Source organism: Haemaphysalis longicornis, unplaced genomic scaffold, assembly GCF_048455015.1.
Source record: "Haemaphysalis longicornis isolate Haplotype H1 unplaced genomic scaffold, Haemaphysalis longicornis Haplotype H1 scaffold_1, whole genome shotgun sequence".
Classification (NCBI taxonomy): domain Eukaryota; kingdom Metazoa; phylum Arthropoda; class Arachnida; order Ixodida; family Ixodidae; genus Haemaphysalis; species Haemaphysalis longicornis.
In genome coordinates this window covers 368164112-368185677 of record NW_027526203.1, presented here as the reverse complement: position 1 = coordinate 368185677, position 21566 = coordinate 368164112, and the positions used below count along the sequence as shown (strand labels likewise).

At 44.7% G+C, this 21566-nt stretch overlaps 1 protein-coding gene across 7 annotated transcripts in view; it reads right to left on the bottom strand.

Annotated features, from left to right (window-relative positions):
* The window catches only part of LOC144155062 (putative phospholipid-transporting ATPase IIB), a 64726-nt gene extending 52622 nt beyond the window's left edge, over positions 1–12104 (bottom strand). Inside the window, exons 1-7 of one of the 7 annotated variants that reach the window (XM_077686294.1) lie at positions 11964–12104; positions 11758–11808; positions 11100–11174; positions 9285–9353; positions 3343–3498; positions 1385–1529; positions 14–127 (exon numbers count right to left, since the gene is read on the bottom strand). In XM_077686294.1, coding sequence (XP_077542420.1) covers positions 14–127; positions 1385–1529; positions 3343–3380 — 297 coding nt within the window. In that variant the 5' untranslated portion in view covers positions 3381–3498; positions 9285–9353; positions 11100–11174; positions 11758–11808; positions 11964–12104. Of the gene's footprint in view, positions 1–13; positions 128–1384; positions 1530–3342; positions 3499–9284; positions 9354–11099; positions 11175–11757; positions 11809–11963 lie in introns of those variants that run through there. The other 6 variants (XM_077686291.1, XM_077686290.1, XM_077686296.1 and 3 more) reach the window with 6 other exon arrangements.
* Positions 12105–21566: the final 9462 nt, after the last annotated feature.

Here is a 21566-nt window from a genome sequence, read left to right as displayed (position 1 = left end):
TACATGTACTCACAAGGGGACCCCAGTAGGTGTAGAGATATCCAATCCTGATGTCAGGAATGAATTGGGACAAGCACACAACCAGGAAATACAGGTTCAAAAAGAACTTGAATTGATTAAATAAAACCTGGAACACAAAAAGGAGAAAAGCAAAGTAACAAATGTGTCCCCACTAGAATGGAATGGACAAAAGGGATTTAGGCACAGAGGGGTAAGGTGGGTAAGCAGCTCCTACACTAGCGCTCTTGGTCAAAGAAATTTTTCTAATATTTGTCCCAAGAATGTACTAAATTGCAGCAATTACCAAGCCTTCTGCTGTAATTCCACCCTTTGTGCCTCATAGCTAATTCCTCCATACCCCTATTCAAAAAAAAAAAAAAAAAAAAAAAAAAGGACAAGTTGCTCCTAAAAGTCTTTCCACCATTTTTAGCTACAGCCTGACAACAGTCATGAACAGCCCAAAACAGTTCCTTCAGACAAAGGTCAAACACTGTTACCACATCTTATAATGCTTAAGGTGGAAATTAGATTACAACTGTATCGGCTACAAACAGGTGTACCCAACCTGTCAATAACACTAATGTCATTTATTATGTGGTCCCGCCAACAACTGCCACTGAAAATTTTATACGATAGCGGCACTACTACCAGTGAGCATTTGCAAACATTCAGGTGCGTTTACTTGTGATGATGATAGTACCCAATGATGATAGTAACTGGTAGTGACAAGAATTAGCTATGACCCCTTACACACTGACATGCCTTCCGCTTCCGCCTAACCTGTAGTGAACATAACCAGAGATGTTTTTCCACTATACATACCTTGTATTTTTTCAAAAATGCCATAACTGAATTTCATTTGCCCTGCATTCCATAAATTTCATCTTGCAGTTCAAGTAACTGTGGTAAGCCTTAGCCTATGCTATTAAAAAATGTTACCTTTATCTCTTGTTCCTACTAAAATTAGGTTAATGAAACTGACTGCACCAATGCTGAAGTGATTAGGGTGTTCTGGAAGCTTAGGAAACAACAACCTGTTTTCTTAAGTGAAACAGTTTAGAAAACGCTCTGCTAACAATTTTATCTAGGCTCCTCTGAAATTTCCTCAGCTACAAAACTGTTCTGTTGCTTGTAATAACTGAAATGCATGCTGAGGAAAAATTATACTGATTGATAACAGTTGGTTTTATGAAGATTACTGTCCTGCACGAGCAAGACAGCTTGCTGCACCTACTCGCCACAGTTTTGGTTGGTTGAATTCTACCATGGCAGTGACTTTCTCCGCACGAAAGCCGGGTGCTGTTGTCTAGCAAAACACTTTTTAAAAACGTACGGGAACAGATGACACGAGAACAAATGCTAGGGATTAATTTAGGGCACTCACCAAAGGAATAAATGTGAATACATTGTACTTTTGGTTGCATATCTTGTTTGGGGGAAACTTCTCTGAAGGCGGCCTTCCAAGAAACACCGTTCTCGGCCGGTACTCATGAGCACCACAGCACCCCATGCTAAGCTGTTTGCAGCAGCTGTAGTGTTGTGGGAAAAAGTGCATCAGCTTAATAACAAAGCAGAAAAACAACACTTAGTGAAATCGATGTCTACGCTAAATGCTAGCAAAATGCCTTGTTATGTACCTCCCTTCCTTTCCAAGACAACAAAAAATCTGATGATGTGGTACACTACGTAAACTACACCTAAAGGAACACTAAAGAGCAAAAGCAAGTTTGCCTTTATCAGTAGAGTAGGTATAGTGCTGTGAATACAAGCATACCTCTCTCAGCAGCCGCAGTGGTTTATTAACGTAGAAAACACAAAAAGCGTAAAAACAGGTATCAGTGCCCCATACACTTTCCCACACTACAATTTGTGACATTACAAACCACAAATGCATGTCAAAATGAGATTGGTGAAGCATGTCGAAGCCTTTTTCTGAAACAGACACTGAGGCAGGGGCATGTGAATGTAAATTAAATGTATATGAAAACTTCTGCAGAGCCTGTGCTTTTTAAACATCACAAACCTTAGCTGGAAACCATAATAAAACAACCTGCCTCACTACAGGGGGAAGGTTTTTTTTTGTCAGTTTCAATTTTGTTGAAATGTTTTGCCTTGTGGTACAAGCCTAGTCAAAAGGTGAATGCGGGTGAAGTCGAGAGAAGACTTAAAGAAAAGGCTTCGCACGAGATTCTACACACGATTCTACACATTCAAGCGCGGCTTGTGGGTCAGGTGGCAAATATGGCCAGGCATTATGCTGCGTTGGAAAGCCTTTATCACCTCTCACATCAACCGCACAAGCTAGGGTCACCCCTTCCTACTAGCGAAATGCGGGAAATGCTCACGCTGAAATGGGGGGAAAGAAGGGGATTTATACAGTACGATAACTTGAAGAATTTCTGCTGCATTTTTTGGTGAGAAATTTTCGCTTGCAATATTTTGTCATTCATGTGATGGGGAAATAGGGTAACTGATACAAGTTAAAGATACACGTAAGCCCGTGCCTGCTCAAGCAGCTTTGAATAATAGTCAACCAGCAGCAATGAATTGTTGCACCTTGCCAGCAACAATGCTAGGTGGCCTGCAGAGCGTGCGCCAGCTTTGAGAAAGGGAGTAAAAATCTCCCCACTGGCGATGCAGTCAACAACAAAGGAGGGACCGCTCGGTAACAAGCGGTCTGCATGACATTCTGAGTATCGCTGTAAGTGGTGCGGCAGCCGGTGCGACTCAAGAGACCAGACTGAGCTTTCTCCTAGACTTGCAGGCGTCTGCATACCATGACGACCAATCGAACGCATCGCTCCTTAGTTCTGGCAACGTGCACTCCTCCAGACACAATGTCGGTACCTCCCCATTTGCCTGCGAAGCATGGGATTCTACAGGCTGACCCCCAAGAGTGACCTTAGTATTATGCGGGACATTTTTGAAGATTTTCGCAACTGTCGTGGGACGGGTGGTCACCCTGGTACAAACAGAAAGAATATGACAAACACTGCATCGACTATTGCTGTTTGTGAGAAAGAAAATCTTACTCCTGTAACTATGTTGCACTGTTACGAGTTTTCAGAACAAACCAAAGAAAGCACAACTATATCTTATGTTTAAAATATTCAATGAACAGACAGCCTTTATGATGAAGCCATGTAACAATGCAATGCAGAACACCAAGGAAAAACATGTCCCCTTTAAAATGAGAAAAAAAAAGAGAGAGAGAGAGAATTCTGCTCCTTGCACACGCTGTAGCGCTCGAATCAAGAGAGCCATGTTTCCCTTTGAAGCACCAAAAAGAGCAATATAATACCTGGATACCTGGACTGCAAGATCTAAGTGAGTTTTCTTTACCTCTGGAATGCTGATGTCAGGCAATCGCAGCAGGTCATGGCAGTTTTCTTGCAATGTCGGCTGGCAGAATGTTTCTCCAACAGACTATCGCCTTCTCCAACATCAAACCCGTCGTCACTGCTCAGGCTTAGGCTTGAAGAAGACCTTTCCTGTGATCTAAATGCAAGAATCGTGCAATGCCGGCTCTGTGTTAGCATGCAAAAGAACTCAATTTCACCCACGTACTAACCCGCATAGTTTGAAAAGAAAAAGAAGGGTAGACATTCAGCACTGCATGTTAGGAGATTATTGCACACCTATCAGACTTACAAGTGCCAGAAATAGATTCCAAAGACTAAAGCTGGATTATGGAAATTGCGAAAGTGGTACATTATGAAAAACTACAAAACAAATGGGCAAAAGGCTCGAACACAACAGTCCCATTCCGGTACCAACGTCCCATCAGGCACTCATTGGAAATTAAACGTTCACATATCTAACGTAATAGAAAGGGTTCAATTGGCGCAACTACCAGTTGGCAAACAAGTGGCCTTTGAACACAGCAATGCATGAAACGACGTTTAAAAAAGAGAAATGTGTAGAAAACCTCGACTTCTTACTGGCAATTTAAAGCGTCTTCAGTTAAATGCAGATAAAGCTGGCCCAACGGCACCTGTTCTGCATAAAAGCTAAGGGGATAGGTGTGCTTTTCAGTAAATTTTTCACACTGTCACCAGCTCTACAAAAACATTGTAAACTGGCACTGGAAAAGAGGCTTCACTGAAGAACGAAGATTTTGCAAACCTCAAAAATGCCTACACTCACACTACCGGATCTGCGAATCTTCCTCTGAAAGATGCCTCACTATTTTTCCAAATCAAAACTATGTAAATGGCAACAGCAAAATTAGACAGGTAACAAAAACTCGAAAGGCTCGACCAGTTTTCTATGAAGCTTTGTGCCGGCATTACAAATAAGCTCCCACACTGAGTCTTCACCAAGAAGCTCATTGTCATATATATGATATATACTCGCTTCGCTGCATAATGAGACAAGAAAAATAAACGCCAGGAGCAGATTTAGGGCACTACCAACAAACATTTATGCACGAAGCATCTGACTAAGAACTTGGATAAAAAAGAAAAAATCTTTGTATGTCATTTAATTAGAAAGTCTGTACACAAAGACACTTTTAAAAGAAACACAAATACAGTGAAAATCTGCTCTAACAGGCTCAGACATGAGTACCGAAATAGTGTACTTCCTGTATAGTGTATTCCTTCATGTATAGGAATAGTGTATTCCAGAATAGTGTACCGGAACAGTGTTTTTGTTTTTTTTTTTCTTCGACTGGTCAATCTGCTTCGCAAATGCAGACAAATCCTCTTCAACCACCTCGGGTACTACAAAATATTATAATAATTTATGGAGCTTGGTTAGGCTATTCTACTGCGCAAATGCAAAAAAAAAAAGGAAAACATTTCAAAATTCGCATGCATTATCCTGCAATAATTTTTGCCCAGTTCAGTGGTTACAACAGACCCCTCTGACATCAATTAGTTGGCTTGCACTTCCCTTCCATAACAAGCAACCTTGCAATGCTATATTACGAACACCAAGTAAAACTTTATAGCCATTGGAGGCCATGCCTGTTAAGTTGAAAGAACCAAAAAGGAGACGAATGTTGCTTTCCATAACAAACTCAGAAATTTTGAATATGCAAATTTTAGTTCATCGTACAGAGTCATCATGCAATGCATCAGGCCACCTAACATCCCCAGTCTAATCTGTTACCCTCTGATGACTTCTTTTTCTTTCTGTAATGCTCTTTGGGTACCCCCACTTCATGTTTTCTTCCCATATTTTCCATAGCTTAAAATGAATGCGTAGCATAGCAAGCATTTTTCTTGCTAAATCCTTTTAACTTCTGAAAATCAAATGGCTGCAAAGCCCCATTTTTTCTATTTTGACTCGCATACTTTCTATACTTTCATATCAATCCTTTGCACAACCACCTTTCGTTTTTTTGTCCATACTATCTGCACATGTGGACACTTTGCATAGCCAGCCCTTTTTTGGTTCACAGTAGAGCTATTTTTCTTTACTTGCACTGGCTGCACTGGTGCACACAGTGCAGCATATTCTCTTTCTTTTTTTTTACTAGAATATAGCTCCAGTAGCAGTCTGCACTGGTCTGCACAACACTGCACTCACCTGCACCAATTCAGGTAAAGAAAAATGTATCCACTGTTTCACCATTTTAAACTGAATAATTTCCAGGACCACAAAGCTTTGTTACCATTGACGTTCACATCCTTTTCCCATTCTAAAACCAATATGGTACACCGACTTCCAGCTGTGTTGTCAAATTTGGATACTCCTCAATCGGCGAGATGACCAACGTCAGCATTGTTTAATTTGTAGGAGACATAAAAGACAAAACCAGGCCACACATATACTGCCCGTGATCTTTGCACGCACAGCTAGAAGACAAAAATAATACTCCACTTAGATCGTGTCCGTCTCATCCCGCATAGGAGTGACAGAGATCAAGGTTTGACAGCTTAAAGCTTCTTGAAAGTACCACTTATTGGAATATCTGAACTTTACCTTGCTTGGTAGAGTACCTGGCAATAGTACCTCGAGTTGAATTTGAAGATCGTTTTGAAACAGTAGCTATGCAAGTTATGTTCTCTTCCTTTCATGTGTGTTGGGGGGAGGGAAAATAGGGGATGGTGAAGTGGGTGACACACAAGGGAACACAAAATGCCAAAAGGTTTTCATTTTGTTTTTTTAACTAACAGGATACGTATTAATGGAATCATTTTTTGCAAGACTAAACTCTTGACAAGTCCCTGCACTTGAAGACGACACCCATGAAGTCAACTCGGATTCCAAAGAGTCAAAGATGAACTCACAGTGAAGGTAATTATTTACGAGCCGTCGACGGCCACTAAAAACATAATAAAAGGTTCCAGTTAAGTTACACATGCACATCAAAAACTGCAGCTTGCCTTGTACTATTAGTCTCCTGCCTCTGTGTCCTAAGCTAGGAATGCCAAAGGTCTAGTCGGTATAAAATTTAGCGAACTTTTCTCAACATATGGGCACATCAAAATGAACCAATAATGAATTAAAGGAGTGCTCGGTAACTGCAGGCATCGTAGCCTGTAGTTTAGACCAAAAGATAACATCTTCCATAGCCCTATTGGAATCTGTTTGGCAATAATGAAATCTGACATTTACCTCCCATTGCTCCGAAATTTTTTTTACCACAAAAAGAAAATGCCACAAATTGCATCCAAGTCAGCTGTGCAATAGTCTCATCTAACACAAGACTATAACCACGGTACGTCTGGTTAGAATGTTCAACACTAAAGTCGACGGACACTCTTGTTGCTTAGTCACTATATCAATGATCTCACACTTATGCCGCCGGCTGTTGAAGATGCTGCTAGTCGTAAGAAGTGACACTAGAAGGTGCGGTCACTCTTGCAAATCTCAGCACACCAAGGAAAAACCCATGGCCGATATCAGAACCTAAATAACGGTGACCACCTGTGGTGTCCGAGTGAGGCAGCCTCTTTGGTAATGGGTAAATACATGCTTTCCTACAGACACAATCCACATACACAAGCAAAAAGAGCCAATGCCAGACAGGACCATGCACAAGCTTCGAGGTCGACATTTGGGCACCGTCTTTTCTGGTGTCAGTTCATCTCACTTTGCATCTGTGGACTGAACTCATAGCAAATCCTGGATTTACTCGTAATGAAGTACCAACTGCCCAGGTCCCAGCTATGCTGACTGTCTAGAAAACTTTACATGCTGCAGTCTCTGTCTTCTTAAAAAAAAGAATACATCCAACAGGAGTTGTCAGATGTGCTTAATTATCCACATTCAGGAGCTCTGTATTACCATTTTTCTTGGGAGAATCTTTAATGACCTTTGCCAACTGGCCTTTACCTTCAACAATTTGTCACAATTTCATGCGTTGTAATGCAAAAAAAATGTACGAGGCAACGATACCTGCTTTCAGGTCTTTGACATTCTCTGTGCAGCCAAGAGCAGTACATTTGTAAGCCCAGCCCTATAACCTATTGATACAGGCCATAACACTTTAGTGTACTTTTATAAAGTTTATGATTAACGAAGGAATCGCAAAAAAAAATGCTTGTTCCTAAGGCTTAGATTAAGGTAGAGATACATCAAAGAGAATTTGAATTACTAGACACCCTTAACAACTGGCCATAACCAAATTTATTCCTCTCCCACTAAGAGAAATATCAATCAAAACGACATCTTTTAAAATCTTTGCCTGCAAATCACAACTCAGGCAACAACTTTACCATGATTTTCCAGGAAAAGGAGCAAAAAGGGATATTTTTTTGCCAATGAAACTGGGTCAAACTCCACAATAAAAACTTAAGGCTTACAGTGAAATGCCTTTTACGTGCAAGCAAAGCACATTATGAGAATAAAACGTGTTATTGGGCTAGTTGGTACATACTTAATGAGGGCCTTAGTGCAAATAAGGCGAGGACGGTGGCAGACGAGACAAGACAGGCACCTGTCTCGTCTGCCCCCGTCCTATGTTATTTGTGCTAAGACTCCCATTAATTATTGATTGATTGTAGGGTTTAACGCACCGACGCAACGCAGGCGATGAGGCGCGCCATAGTGGAGGGCTCCGGATTAATTTTGACCACCTGGGGAGCTTTAACGTGCGCCAAAATCTCATACACATGGGCGTTTTTGCTTTTCGCCTCTATCAGAAAAGCGGCCACCACGGCCGGGAATCGAACTCCCATTAATTATAACATATGTGAAATTTTCCTTGTTTCTGGGACACCCAAACATGGCTCATAATTAAAGAACAATTTGCACAAGCCAGCCATCAAGAGGTGGCGTTATTGATACACTAACTAGCTGAACACATAATAAAGTGAACAACCAAACAGTACCTCCCAACTTTGAGAGCAAACAAACGACAACGCACAACCAGGAAGAGTAACTTCGCTACCACAACGCAAGTAATATAGTGACGCAGGTACGGTACCACGGAACAATGGGGGCACACAGCTGTGATTAGTTGCCGTTTTCAATTTTTTCTTTGTGCGACAGGGAGAAAAAAAGAGGTAGGTTTCTGCGATTTTCGGCACCTTTGCTTCAAGCTGCAAATATTCTTTTAAGCAAGCTGCAACACATGACTGCTAAAAAATGCCCCTCTTAAACATTACAAAGATTTTAAAAGAAATCATTAAACACTAAATTATGTTACGGATTAAATGTTTTTTCCAGGACCCATTTTCACAGTTTTTTGCGTTTCCTTTTTTCATCCACTTCATGGTTTACCATTGCAGGTGCATGCAAAACAAAAATTAGATGCCATTCATCTTGCTTGCAAGGTGCCACATTCATGAGCGGCCAAGGAAAACAAGCTTTTCTCTTTCTACCAATTCAAGTTTGACATAAGGAAAGCAAGAGGTGGACACAAATGTTCCCAGTGAAGAAATTAAAGCTCTGTACATGTGCAACAAGACAGGTGTGTATCAGTCGATCCACAACCCCGCGCAATACACTCTCCATACCTTGAACTTTACATAGAACATGCGAAGCCTACACAGCAGCCCACCTAGAACTTCGTGCATGGCAAAAAAGCAGCCTCAAATGTTGCATCACTAATGATGGGGCCAGATACTGCCCAGATAATAAGCAAAAAATCATTACTTCCTCGGTTGCAGTTCTACTTATAAAACCTTTTTCACATCTACCACTCAACTAAGGAAATGTTCAAGATAAACATTCACCGAATTTATTTTAATATGTGTACCACCTTTTTTAAAGTTGGTGTCTATGCAGGATAGTGCATAATCATTTTTTTCTTTTCCCGCCAAGCAAATGCAAATGTTTGAACCTTTAGGAACCAGTTTTTAATGCTAAGGCTGGTAAAAATGACCTACTATTTGTAGTTTCTTGCGGTGTTCTATCACTACAGCCGTGTGATAGACAGCCACGATTCCATATCATGCCTTAAAATAAAACACGGTACTGATTAAATTCTAGAGCAATACAAGTATTAAAAACTTGAGAATATCGAATCAAGTTTCTTTTCATTCAGTTCAATCATCCAATCAATTAGCCATTACTTGAAATTCCAGACATTCCACATTAGCAGAAAGAAGGCTTTCAAAGCAAAGCTGCCACAAGTGCGCCAGTTTTTGTGACCAACAAGATCAGCAGTGAGGAGGAAAAAAAAACGAAATATAATTTGCAACTGCCACTGCTACAAGGGATGCTTTTGCTCAGTACGAACGTAAGGCAGTTAAGAGCAGGGTCCAAGGGGCACTATATTTCATTACTGAACTACTTTAATTTGACCAAACTCAACATCCTGTGTGTGTGTTTCATCCCTTTTTTTTGGCGTATTTTTGTTCTATTCTTTGTGCGTTGTTTGTAGCGCTAGGAGCTCTCACATAGCTTAGGTCACCACTATGCCTCATTATCAGCACCAAAATGATATCCAACTTAGTTTGCAAGTTTGTGTACCTGAATTGAGCATGAACACAACAATTTTTGACACTCCCCTGCTGTTTTTATGTTGCTCTTTTGCTATTCAGAGTAGAAAGAAGAAACTGTGGACACAATTCCAACCCAGCCTATTTAAATATCCATAAATTATAAAATTAGATTGGATTCGTATTAGATTCAATATAGAAAGTTACTACCTCCCCATTCCTAATAAAGTTTGACCCAACTGTTTGTATCTGCTGCATCTGCTGCACCACAGCATCTGCTGCATTAGCCTAGCACATAAAGTAAGTGCCTCTAAACAGACCTGCGCCCTTGTTCGATGGGTGCATTTCCCACCACTTGATGCTGTCTACTCTTCAAGACCAATGGAGGTAATACCCCTGACCCCTACACGATTACTCTTCCCATGCTGCAATGACTAAATCTCAGTACTACCGTTTGCTCAGCACGAGCCGAGTGATGCAGCAGCACTCAAACACTGTAACGAGTAATGACACTAAAGCATTTCTGATTGTGACCTTAGGATTCACGCACATATTTAAGAATACTGACTTCTTATAAATTTTTCGCCACTGTGCTGCTCTCACAGCACTTATGACGCAAAGCAATGCAAAACGTCAAAGGACAATGGCTTCTTTCCCACAGCCGACAGAGAGCTGACTGCACATTTACCCATAATACACTCTCACACAAATTCAATGAGAAGTAATAATTTGTTCCGATATATTAAATGCGAGTAGTTTTTAGCATTGTACTGTCTGCCATAAGTAGTTTACGCATCGTAACCATTCCAGCGAGAATGAAGAATTTCTGTTGCCAGATGGGGAGATTGTTCCCAACCCAGCAAGAGGGCAACAGCTGCTGGATTGACTACCGCACAGGTAATAAACGGCAAACAGGCATGATGAGCCGTGCTAGTAACACGTAACAAGAAAGTGTGCTCATTATATTTCAAGATCGCACTGCCTTGGCCTACATTTATAAACCATCCTTGGCAAAAGAAAGTGCAGCAGTTGCGGACCGAAACTGCGTACCAGCTTTTCCCATTTATGAAACTAACTCTTGGAGCTTGAAATCAACAGAATGTCAAACAAGTACAGACTATGCAGCCAGAAATCAGCGCGGCACAACACAGCGTGGCTACAGAAGTAAAAAAACAAAATTAAAGAAAGAAAAGAAAGTTTCTATACACGCTCAATGTGGCACAGGCACACGAGACGTCAAACATATTACAGAAATCGTACAGCATACGGACGTTACCGCTCATTTTTTCTTAGAAGTGGGATATACTGAACTTTCCTTCGCTGCATTGCAAGTTTCTGCAACAAAAGCAGAGTGGAGCAACAACACATGTAAACTAATGTCTCTTAATTTATTCAAAATACTCCTAAAGGCCCTCACGCACGAGGGCATTACGTACTGGGCAAACAGAACAGCACAAACATTGATTCAGGCGTTATCAGACTATTAAATGGTTACAGCACATGGCCTACGAAAAGCATACTTAGTTGTTTAGATGGTATGTTAGAGAGTTAGCACTGGCGATGTGTCAAGTGGCGTCGCGAGCATTGAACGGTCCAGTTCGGCAACTTAACAGCCCACTTAGCAGGGATCGACCCCTCAATCATTTTGTTTGGTCGCTTCGATCGACCGCAAGTAGAAATGCAAGGGCAATTATTACGCACGCGTGGAGTCATACATGCCACGCCCTTCCTTTACTGCAGCCAGTCGACTGTTCTGCAACATAACTCCGCCACTTAAGAATATTGCGCAACAAGAACTACAAAACCGCTTCGGTATTACAAATTTAAACTGCGTTTGGGAGACGTCATGCTTCGGCAACACTTCACCGCTTGAAAATACACCCACCACCTGAAAGGCACGACATCAACCGATTCTGACCTGTTCATGGTTACAATACAACGACGTCCAGTGCGCTAGCACGAAGCCATCCTGAAATAGAAGAAATACACGCTGAGTGTCCCAACCCAACCAAGGGGCCCAGTCATTTCTCGCTAGCAGTGCGCGCAATGATGCAAGTATGAGCCAACAACATCCGTGCTAATGGATAAAACAGGTAGCAAGAAAGGGCACATAATCGCATTTACCTTCCTCGAATTGGCATCGAAAGTGATGCTGGTGCTTACGACGAGCACGCGCTGAACAAAAATACCACAGAGTCATCAGCACTGGCTGCAGTTAGGTAGGTTCCTACGCCTGCCATATGTAAACCGAAGTCGAAAGAAAAGCGTCAACAATGCGCCATTTTAGTTGGCCCGCGCAGCAAAATAAAACTCTCTTTTTATATGTAATAAAATTATTTATTGGTTTCAACTAATTCATCAGTAATAAAGTAATGTTATAGCAAAGCGGGCGTAAAATACACACATCCATCGCTATAGATGACGAAACCGAAACAGACTATTGGCGGGTGGTTTAAAAAGACATGGTGTTGGTAGCAACTAACAACCGTAAGAGTTTTGTGTATTATACACTTTGGCGAGAGGGTTCTTAACAGTAAGAACTGTGTTGCAGACCTCAAGCGGACCTCAACTTTTTAGCACTGCAAGTTTTTAGCTTCGGCCTACCGATGCAGAATCGCTGGGGCACCCTGTGTCGGTGTTGCACGTCTTGTAGGGTCCTTGAAAGAGTAATCTCTTCCGTACCAGTGGCATATACAGCCAAATTTACCGACTGATTACGATAGATGATGATTGATAGTGGTATCCCATTTGTAGAGGGGTGATGGCGCGTCATCTTACCAAAAAAAAAAACTACTAGCTGCTTTTAGGGCAGGCACAAAAAAACTTATTAGGCACAAAATACTATTTTTCCTGTTACAGGTGTAGCTGTCCTAGGAAATATTCCCCTCTCTGCTTTTCGTCCCTTAGCATTCTAATCTTCTTTTCGTCGCCTCGACAGCCTTGAAGTTAACTCCCTCTGTGCTACCCTTAAATCCTATAGCTTTTGGAAGCCGAATATTTCCCTTTAGATATGGATGGATACCCTCGCATTTTAACACTATGTGCCACATAGTTTCTGTTTCTTTTCTGCACACCACGCATACCCCATCATTTTGTGTATACTTCCCTACAAAGCTCTTAGTTCGCTAGTAACCTGCTCTAGCCTCAAAAAGCAAAGCACTGCCCTTGGAAATGTAGTGGAAATTTTCCTTTCTGATGTATAATTTCTCAGCCCTGTACATCTCTATCGAAGTTTTAGCTTGCATTGTTTTCTCTCCATTTATTCGTTTCTATCTGCCTTGCTTCTTTTTCGGTTACTTTAGCTGTCTTGGATTCTCCACTGTTCTTTCCGAGTTTCATCGATCGTTAGCCTTCTTGTCTTCCTTAGCCACTGCGTGTCCCCGCTTTTCATGTATAGGTACCTAAAAACTTTAGCTGTCCACCTACGTTGATCCATTGCTCTCAACCTCGTCTCAAAGCATATTTTACTCTGCGCTTCTCGAACTTCAAACGACGGCCAGCCCATATCTCCCTGCACTGCTTCGTAAGTTGTTTTCCCATGCGCTCCTAAGGCTAAACCAACGTTTGGCTAAACGGCATACCGTTCTCTGGTTCACTTCAAGGCCTGCTATTGCGCCTGATTTCAAGCAGAGAACTGCATTCGCAAATGTGAGAACCGGAACCGTTACTCCTTTCCCCATTCCTCTCACTACTTCATATTTGTTATACCCCTCCACACACACACTCTATGCTTCATTGTAGCTGTGCTTCGCTTTCCCTTACCTTCAAGTTACTCCTCGTGAGTTCTTAAGCAGTTAACCCCTTCGTTTATCCACACTCCGAAATATTTATATTCCTTGACTCTGGGTAATTCGACATGCTGGATTGACACTGCGCCAGCGCTAGTGTCCTTGAAAGCTATTATTCACGATTTTTCTGCACTAAAACTTAACCGAAGGTCGGTGGCTTCCTGACCACTAATATTTATGAGCCGTTGCATATCGGTTTGGCTATCACCTAAAAGAGCAATGTCGTCTTCGTATAACATTCCCGGCAACATATGCGTTAGATCGAACCCTGATTGACTTTCTCTAGTTTCTTCTAACCCTGCCATGTAAAGAATATGGGTTCAAAGGGCATCCTTGTTTCAGTCCCCGATGGGTGTTGACCTGCTGTGCGCATTTCTGCCCTTCCGATGTCGGCTGCACTCTATTATCTTTGTAGATTGCCATAAGAAACTGTATTAACTCATCATCTAATCCCTGGAGTTTCAGCCTTCTCCGCAGCAGTTCTCTGTTTACGTTGTCATATGCCGCTTCAATGCCCAAGAACGTAATCCATAATGGTCTATTCTGCGCTTTCGCAATTTCGATGCATTGTTATCACGAACAAATTATCATCCAATCGCCTGTCTTGCCTAAATCCATTTTGCAGTTCCCCAAGGATTTCATTTTCTTCCACCCATGCTTGAATTTCTGCTTTTATCGCCTGTATTACGAATCTATACACCACTGACGTTACTGTGAGTGGTCTGTATGAATCAATACTGCCTTTGTTGCCTCTGCCTTTATATATTAAATTCATCCTACTTTCTAGCCGATCCTCCGGTATTTGTTTGGTTTGTATCACCTTATCATTGCACTCATAAACGATGCCTTACTTTTCGGTCCAAGCAGGTTTATCAGCTGCATTTTTATTCCTTCCGGGCCTAGTGCTTTTTTGGGGGAAACCTTTTGCTCTACTTTTTTTTTTAATCAAGGTGGCTCAAATTTATTCCCCTTTCCGCAGTCTTCTGTGGCGCTGATGTTATCGGTGCAGGCTTCCCTACCTCTATTTCCCTAAACTTCTCACTAATCACTCGATGAAGCAAGCCGCTGACGCAGTCCAGCAGTACACCAGTGTGCGCGGTCTTCACAGTGTGCGCGTGCTCCCCGGAGAAGTCCGAGCTCATCATTTTGAGGCGCAAGCCACGTGGCAAGCCCCTGGAACCCACCACAATACAAATAAAGCTCAAGGGTAGCGACATCACCGTAGTCCCAACCATCTGCATACTGGGAATTTACATCCAGCAATACGGAGGAGGAACGGTAACCATCCAGCGCCTCAACCACACTACCTCTCAAATCATGCGTATGGTAAGTCGAGTCACAAATCGGCACCAGGGTATGAAAGAGGATGATGTCATCAAGTTGGTGCAAGCACTGGTTGTCAGCCGCGTGGTGTACTCTACGCCTTACCTCCCGCTGAAACCGAGGGAAATGGACCAACTTGACATACTCCTGCGGAAGGCGTACAAAAAAGCGCTAGGCCTCCCTCCTCACACCGCCACTAGCAAGATGGAAGCGCTCGGGGTGCACAACAAGGTGCGGGAGATCATTGACGCCCACCTTGTCAGCCAACTAGAGCGGCTCAGGCAAACTTCGAAGGTCGCACGGTGCTGAGGCAGCTATAGGCTACCAGATAACGGACGCCAGCCAACCTCGTCCGGAAACTGCGCCCCAGGACATCCGCACGCTCATCAGGGTTGCTCCGCATCCGCGAAACATGCACCCTGAGCATCACGCACAGCCCAGACAAGCACGGGTACAATTCCTGCCAGAGAGGTACACTGACCACCCGCATGTGCGATTCACGGACGCGGCCCACTACGCATCCCGTCCAGCCTTAGCAGTAAGCGTCATTGACGGCTCAGGCGATGTCGTTCGCACTGCGACTGTAAAAACCAAAAACATCGTTGAAGCCGAAGAAACGGCCATCGCAGGCGATGACGCCTCAACCTTCGAATAATTCAGATAATTACAGACTGCCAACAGGCATGCAGAAACTATATATACGGCAACGGCCACATCTCGACATCCGCCTTCCGACTACTAAAAAGGCACAACGATACCCTAAACCCTACTGTACTAATATGGAAGCGAGCTCCACGGAAGCTCCACAGGGCTCCACGGAAGCGAGCGAGCACATACAGCCCGAGCACGCACCCTGCGGGCACCGCACCAGTCGCTCCGTGACCCAGAGCCTGTCCAGCAGCCGTACCGTGCACTTCTGCAACACCACCGCCTTGCCAGATGTACCTACACACCACCGCACCAGAAGCTCACCCGAGAGGAAGCTGTAGCATTGCGGTAGCTACAGACAAACACATACCCTCACCTTAGCTTCCTGCACATCATACACCCCACAATATATCCACCAACACGCCTACACTGCAACGAACATCCAACACTACCACACCACGTGGGCTTGCCAAAACACACCAGCAGCCCCCATTATTCACACCCCCACCCTCGAGCAGTGGGAGGCCGCGCTGTGCAGTTCGGACCCTGAGGACCAGCGACAGTTGGTGGACCGGGCACGCAGGACCACAGCCGCCGCAGGGGCCCTGGACTGAGGGCTTCTCCCGCTTTCAAGCGCGAACCTCTTTCACTTGAATAAATGTTTCCCCACCACCACGCGTCAACGCGTGCTCTCTTTGTAAATGTTTTCCCTCATCATCAATCAAGAATTTTTAATGGATATCGTTTCTTGAGCTTAGTAATTTTGCATGGTTCCAAAACTTCTTGAATGAGCTTTTGTCCTTCTTCCGAATTTCTGCCGTCCATTGTTCGCTTTTCTGCTTGACCTTTGCTTGCACCATTTTCTGCACTTCTAGTTTCTTTTCCCGGTAGATATCCATTTTTCCTTCACTACCTCCGGTTCTATACCAGTACTTTTCGCCTCTCTACGTTCTCTGGACGTCTTTTTTCGCTGGTGAATAGCCTCTTTTATTTCCTTATTCCACCAGCTTCTCGGCTTTCTCTTCCCTTTCCACCGGTTTCGTTGCTTGGATTCATTCATCTTACGCTTTATGAACGCGATCATGGGAATGATCATGGGAATGATAATGGGAATGATTCCTAGTCTTTGTCTGGGTACTTATTAATTTCGTCTTCCATCCTATCAGCGATAATCTTTAACTGTTCATCATTCAAATTAGTTCCCCAGAGTGTACCGATTTCCGGGTTGCGCCTCCAAAGTGCAAGGTAAGCCGCTTGTGGTCGCTGCCTAAGCTGTCTGTTCCGCTTTTATCTATCCTCGTTTCCCGCAACCTTTCGTATACTGTTTCGGAGACTTGACTGTAGTCTATGCTGGACTGTCTGTTACCGCTTTCCCACGTTATTTGTCCGTCACACTGATTTTCTGTGTTTACTATCACAAGCCTATAAAGTGGGCATTCTATACTATAAAGTGGGCACCTGTATCCGCCCCTGTTTCTCGCATAACACAGCTAAGACTGAACCACGGCCAAAGTTTCTTTCAAGCAGCGACATGACCTCTCGGGACAATTATATTCGATGTGCGTGAACGAGGCATTAGCTACGACAGTTGTCAAGCCTGCGCTGTTTCAGCGCATACCGGTTTAGGATGGGCTCAACACCCGGTTGCACCAGCACACCAGAACATGCGCAGTTTCAGCAAGACCTTTCAGCAGCCTTGCCATCAGGTGTGCTGAGTTTAGTGGTACGCAACGACGGCTTCCCGTTCATTAGCTTCAACGGTATTGGGCAAGGCAGCTTCCATTAATGCCTGACGAGCCCGCCATGAGCGGCGTGATTGGTGTACTCACCCTTGTGCCTGATCGGCGCAAGGAGCTGACATGCCATATACATAGGGTTGTTCGTTTTCGGGTAAAACCCGATTTTACCCGATTCTTGCACCCCGAACAAGTTTCAGGAGAATCGGGTTAAACCCGATTTCTCCCCGAATAAACCTCCCTGTAGCGATCTGCACAATCGTGAGTTGACGGTCTGCCGTTCTCTCCTGGCGCCCCGCTCACAAACAAACGGGTGCATTTCACCCTGCTGCTTGGAGAGTAGCGCTGCAGTTTTTATCCACGCTTTCTAGACAGGTCGCCGTGAGGGCGTACATGCACCCCCCCCCCCCCCCCTAAAAAAATGCTTGCAGAAGAAAGTGGGAAACACGTTTGAGGCCGGCCACGCTTCGAGTACATTGTGAACAAATTTAGGGTGAAAGAAAAGCAAAGAAATCTGCCCCTTTGCCCACTGCAGATTAGTCTCGGGTATGTGCACCTGCTTCCAAGAATTTCAAACCCAGCTGTCGAACTAATCGAGTATTGGCATGACTCTACTTCTCGCTACCCAAGGCTTGCAAAAGCTGCACTGACATTGTTGTGCCTAGCTAATGGTAGCTGTGATGTGGAGAGAACTTTCTCCCAGCTGAGATATGTTCAACGACCGGACAGATCTCGAATGGAGACTGACATGTTGCGCATGCAGATGATAATGTATGTCAACAAGGACGTGTAAAAAATCGATGACCAGATTTTCGAGAATAAAATGTATAATTTCTAAGAGTCAATGTTTACTGATTCATTCATTTTCAAACACCACTGATTCATTTTCAAACAAACACAAAATTTCGGGTAGTATACTGTATTTGCTATAATACTCTGGTGTCTGTCCCAATTACCAGCTTGAAACCAAATTTAACGTGTTATACTTAAAAAGCCCGTGATACGTTTTGATGAGCTCAGTGTAAGTTCTGATAAGTACAACCGTATATTTAACCCGAAAAAACCCGAAGTAAGGAATGGTTTCGCAAAAAAACCGATTTTTCCCCGAATATCAGTTTGAAAAATACCGCCCGATTTTTACCCCCCGAATTTGAAAAAATATAAAACCCGAAAACGAACAACCCTACATATACAGAGACAAAATACTGTTCCTCCCTGTTCAGCTTGGGACTTCGTGGGGCGACAAACGGGGGCTGAAGGGGGGGGGGGGGGGTAGGGGAGAGAGAGAGCTGTTCTCAGAGAGAGAGAGAGAGAGAGAGAGAGAGAGAGAGAGAGAGAGACTTTGTTGGGCATACTGTGGTCGAAGGGGCTCTAATAGCCCCCAGCTTGTGCCGCGTGGCGACTTCGGTAGTTCTGTTGACCAGGGCGGTTTACACTCTATAGGTCTGAGCTCGCCAACACCTCGTTCCCACTGCTCTTCACAAGAAATTTGAGGAGGAGGGAAATGGACCTGCTGGTACGGTGGAGCTTGGTGCGTGACTCGCAATGTCAAAGCTGCCCGAAAGTAATGCGAATATCGTGACTAAGTTTCCTATGGAACGCATTTTCTGCAGCAGGATTTCACGTGGTTTTACAGGTTTCGGTATCCATCAACGGCGTAGCCTGGAGCTTCGTTCGGGAGAGGGGGGCTGACCAGGTCACTTGTGCATTATACATATGTTGTGCGCCCAGGGAAATCGATTATGAGGCTTAACGCGCCGACGCTGCACAGGCGATGAGTCACGCCGTAGTGGAGGGCTCCGGCTTAATTTTGACCACCCGGGGATAATTAAGGTGCACCGAAATCTCGAACATACTGGCGTTAGCCCCGTTTACATTGACCCGACGAGGGCGCGTTGAGTCGAAATAAACAGGTTTTTTGGACTCGACACCCCCATATATAAGCGGACGGGGTGGGTCAGAGAGCCGTCGCGGCGAGTCCAGTCAACTCGGAGGCCGGGGGTGGGTTAGCTCGCTCGTCGGGCTGAGTCGGCGGGCCGCGGGGAGCAGAATACCGTATTTGCGCGGTTCTAACGCGCCCCCAATCGTAATGCGCGGGTAACTTCGCGCAGGAAAATACGAACAAAAAATGTGACACTGACGGTACTGCGCAGATGGAAAAGACATGACACCACGTACCTGGAAGAGGGATATTTTATTTGGCGTATGCAGCAGCAAGCACCAAATTACCGGTCAACGAAACTTATATGGACTCCTGCACACGAAGGGTTACAGGGCAACGAACGGGCCCACACAGCTGCTTGCGAGATCGTCACCCGAGCAGCAGTTAACCCCCCTGCAGTGGCAACAGATCCCTCAGAGAAATTCGACAGCGTCAACTCGTACAAAGAGATAACAAATTACTACAAACACAGCAGGTGCGAATTTCCAGCCGCCCACCACACACTCAACGCTGCGCAGGCCAAAGCATGGAGGCAACTTCAAACCAATACCTACCCGAACCCGCTGGCCTATAGTCACTTTCATCCAGAGATCTTCTCGGATAAGTGCAAGCACTGCGGCCACCGCGCAGACCTCACGCACATTATGTGGAAGTGCCAAAAAAAACCACGGAGCAAGACCCCTCTACCCCGCATAGATATCAACCACCTAGAGCACTGGGAAACCCTGCTGCGCAGCTCTGATCCTCTAACGCAGCTACACCTTGTCCAGATGGCCGAAGAAGCCGCCAGGGACCAAGATCTTCTGGCTGACTAACGCGGCAAAGAGAGTCCAAGCTCTCTACTTCTGGGCGAATAAAGTTCTTTCTCTCTCTCTCTCTCTCTCTCTGGAAGCCAAAAATGAATTGTGCGTTATAAGGTTGCTTATCCAGCTGCTGCTGGAAATAAAGTTATAGCGGGGAACACTGAAGCTGCTTGCGATTTCAAGTGCCTTGATCTTCATAATACTAAGCGTTAGGGGCTGAGCAGAAGCACACAAAAAAAATGTGCAACAGATGACCAGGGTATGCGGCATGCCATTGAGGAATTAGTGCGCCGAAATTCACTCACGTGGTGTTGACGGATTGTTTTTATTGGATTGAGTTGGATTTTGCGTGTACTTCGTGTCCGTTCCGCATGGCAATGCTGCTGGCCGCTTTAAAGCCTATTTCGGTTTTGAGCCCGATGGTAACGCGCACACAAATATTAAGCTACCTTTTAGCAAAGGAGGGTGCGTGTTAGAATCGTGAAAATACGGTAGCCCCTTTTCCCTGAACCCCGCCGCTCCCCTCACCTCGATTCTGTGGACGGGGTTCATATAAACTCGGACGCGTCGAGGTAAGCTGAACCCTCCACTGAACTCACCCCGCCCCCTTGGCGTCCATGTACACGGGTCTGTTTTCTCTCCTCCCCTCAATCAGCAAAGCGGCCACCACGGCCGGGAACCGAACCCGCGTCCTTGGGCTCAGCAGCACAATACCTTATAGCCACCACGGCGGGTGCGGCCAGGGAAATCGAGGTTGGTCTAAATCAGTCTAAATCGAAACAGGGCTCCTGGCTGCCGGTTGCCGGCCAGCTGGACCCCGAACTCCGTAAAACATGACGTGGTAGCTGTGTACACGTCGGCTAACGCAACCATGCTTTTATTAGCAACTTTTGGTGATCCAGATAGCCACATGGAGACATCACTCGGCTAGAACGCGTATTTTTCCATCCCCGCTTCCCGTAATTCTTACCGGCGACTAAATTTAGCGCACACGCACAGTGTCTGAAACTGCACTTTAGAGACATGAAGCTTTGATGCACAGGTTGTAGCACGACTTTTCGCCGTCAAGTTACCCGGCTGATACACTGGAACCCCTAAACACATCAATATCAACATGCCACGAGCCACGATTTAGCCTGGATTTCAACGTGCCTCAGGCGCGCCGCAATCGTCATACAATTACATTTCCCCTCCTCCTCGAACAAAAAGAATGAAATTCATATGATTCGAGTGCCTTCTGGGAGGCATTCAGGACACTCCATCCCGAGATCCCAACCTTAAACACATAGGCCAAGCTGTTACTGCAGCTGGAAGAATTGTGCTATTCGAACAGCGTGCCCCACACCCGAGCCCTGACACGCACCCCCTACATCATACAGACAGGCAGCCGCAGGCGGTAATACGCTACTGTTCCCGGCAGCAAGGAATAGGTGCCGTGTTGTTCGAACCAACTGTCGTCTAAATGGACGTCTCGCTGTCAACCCCTG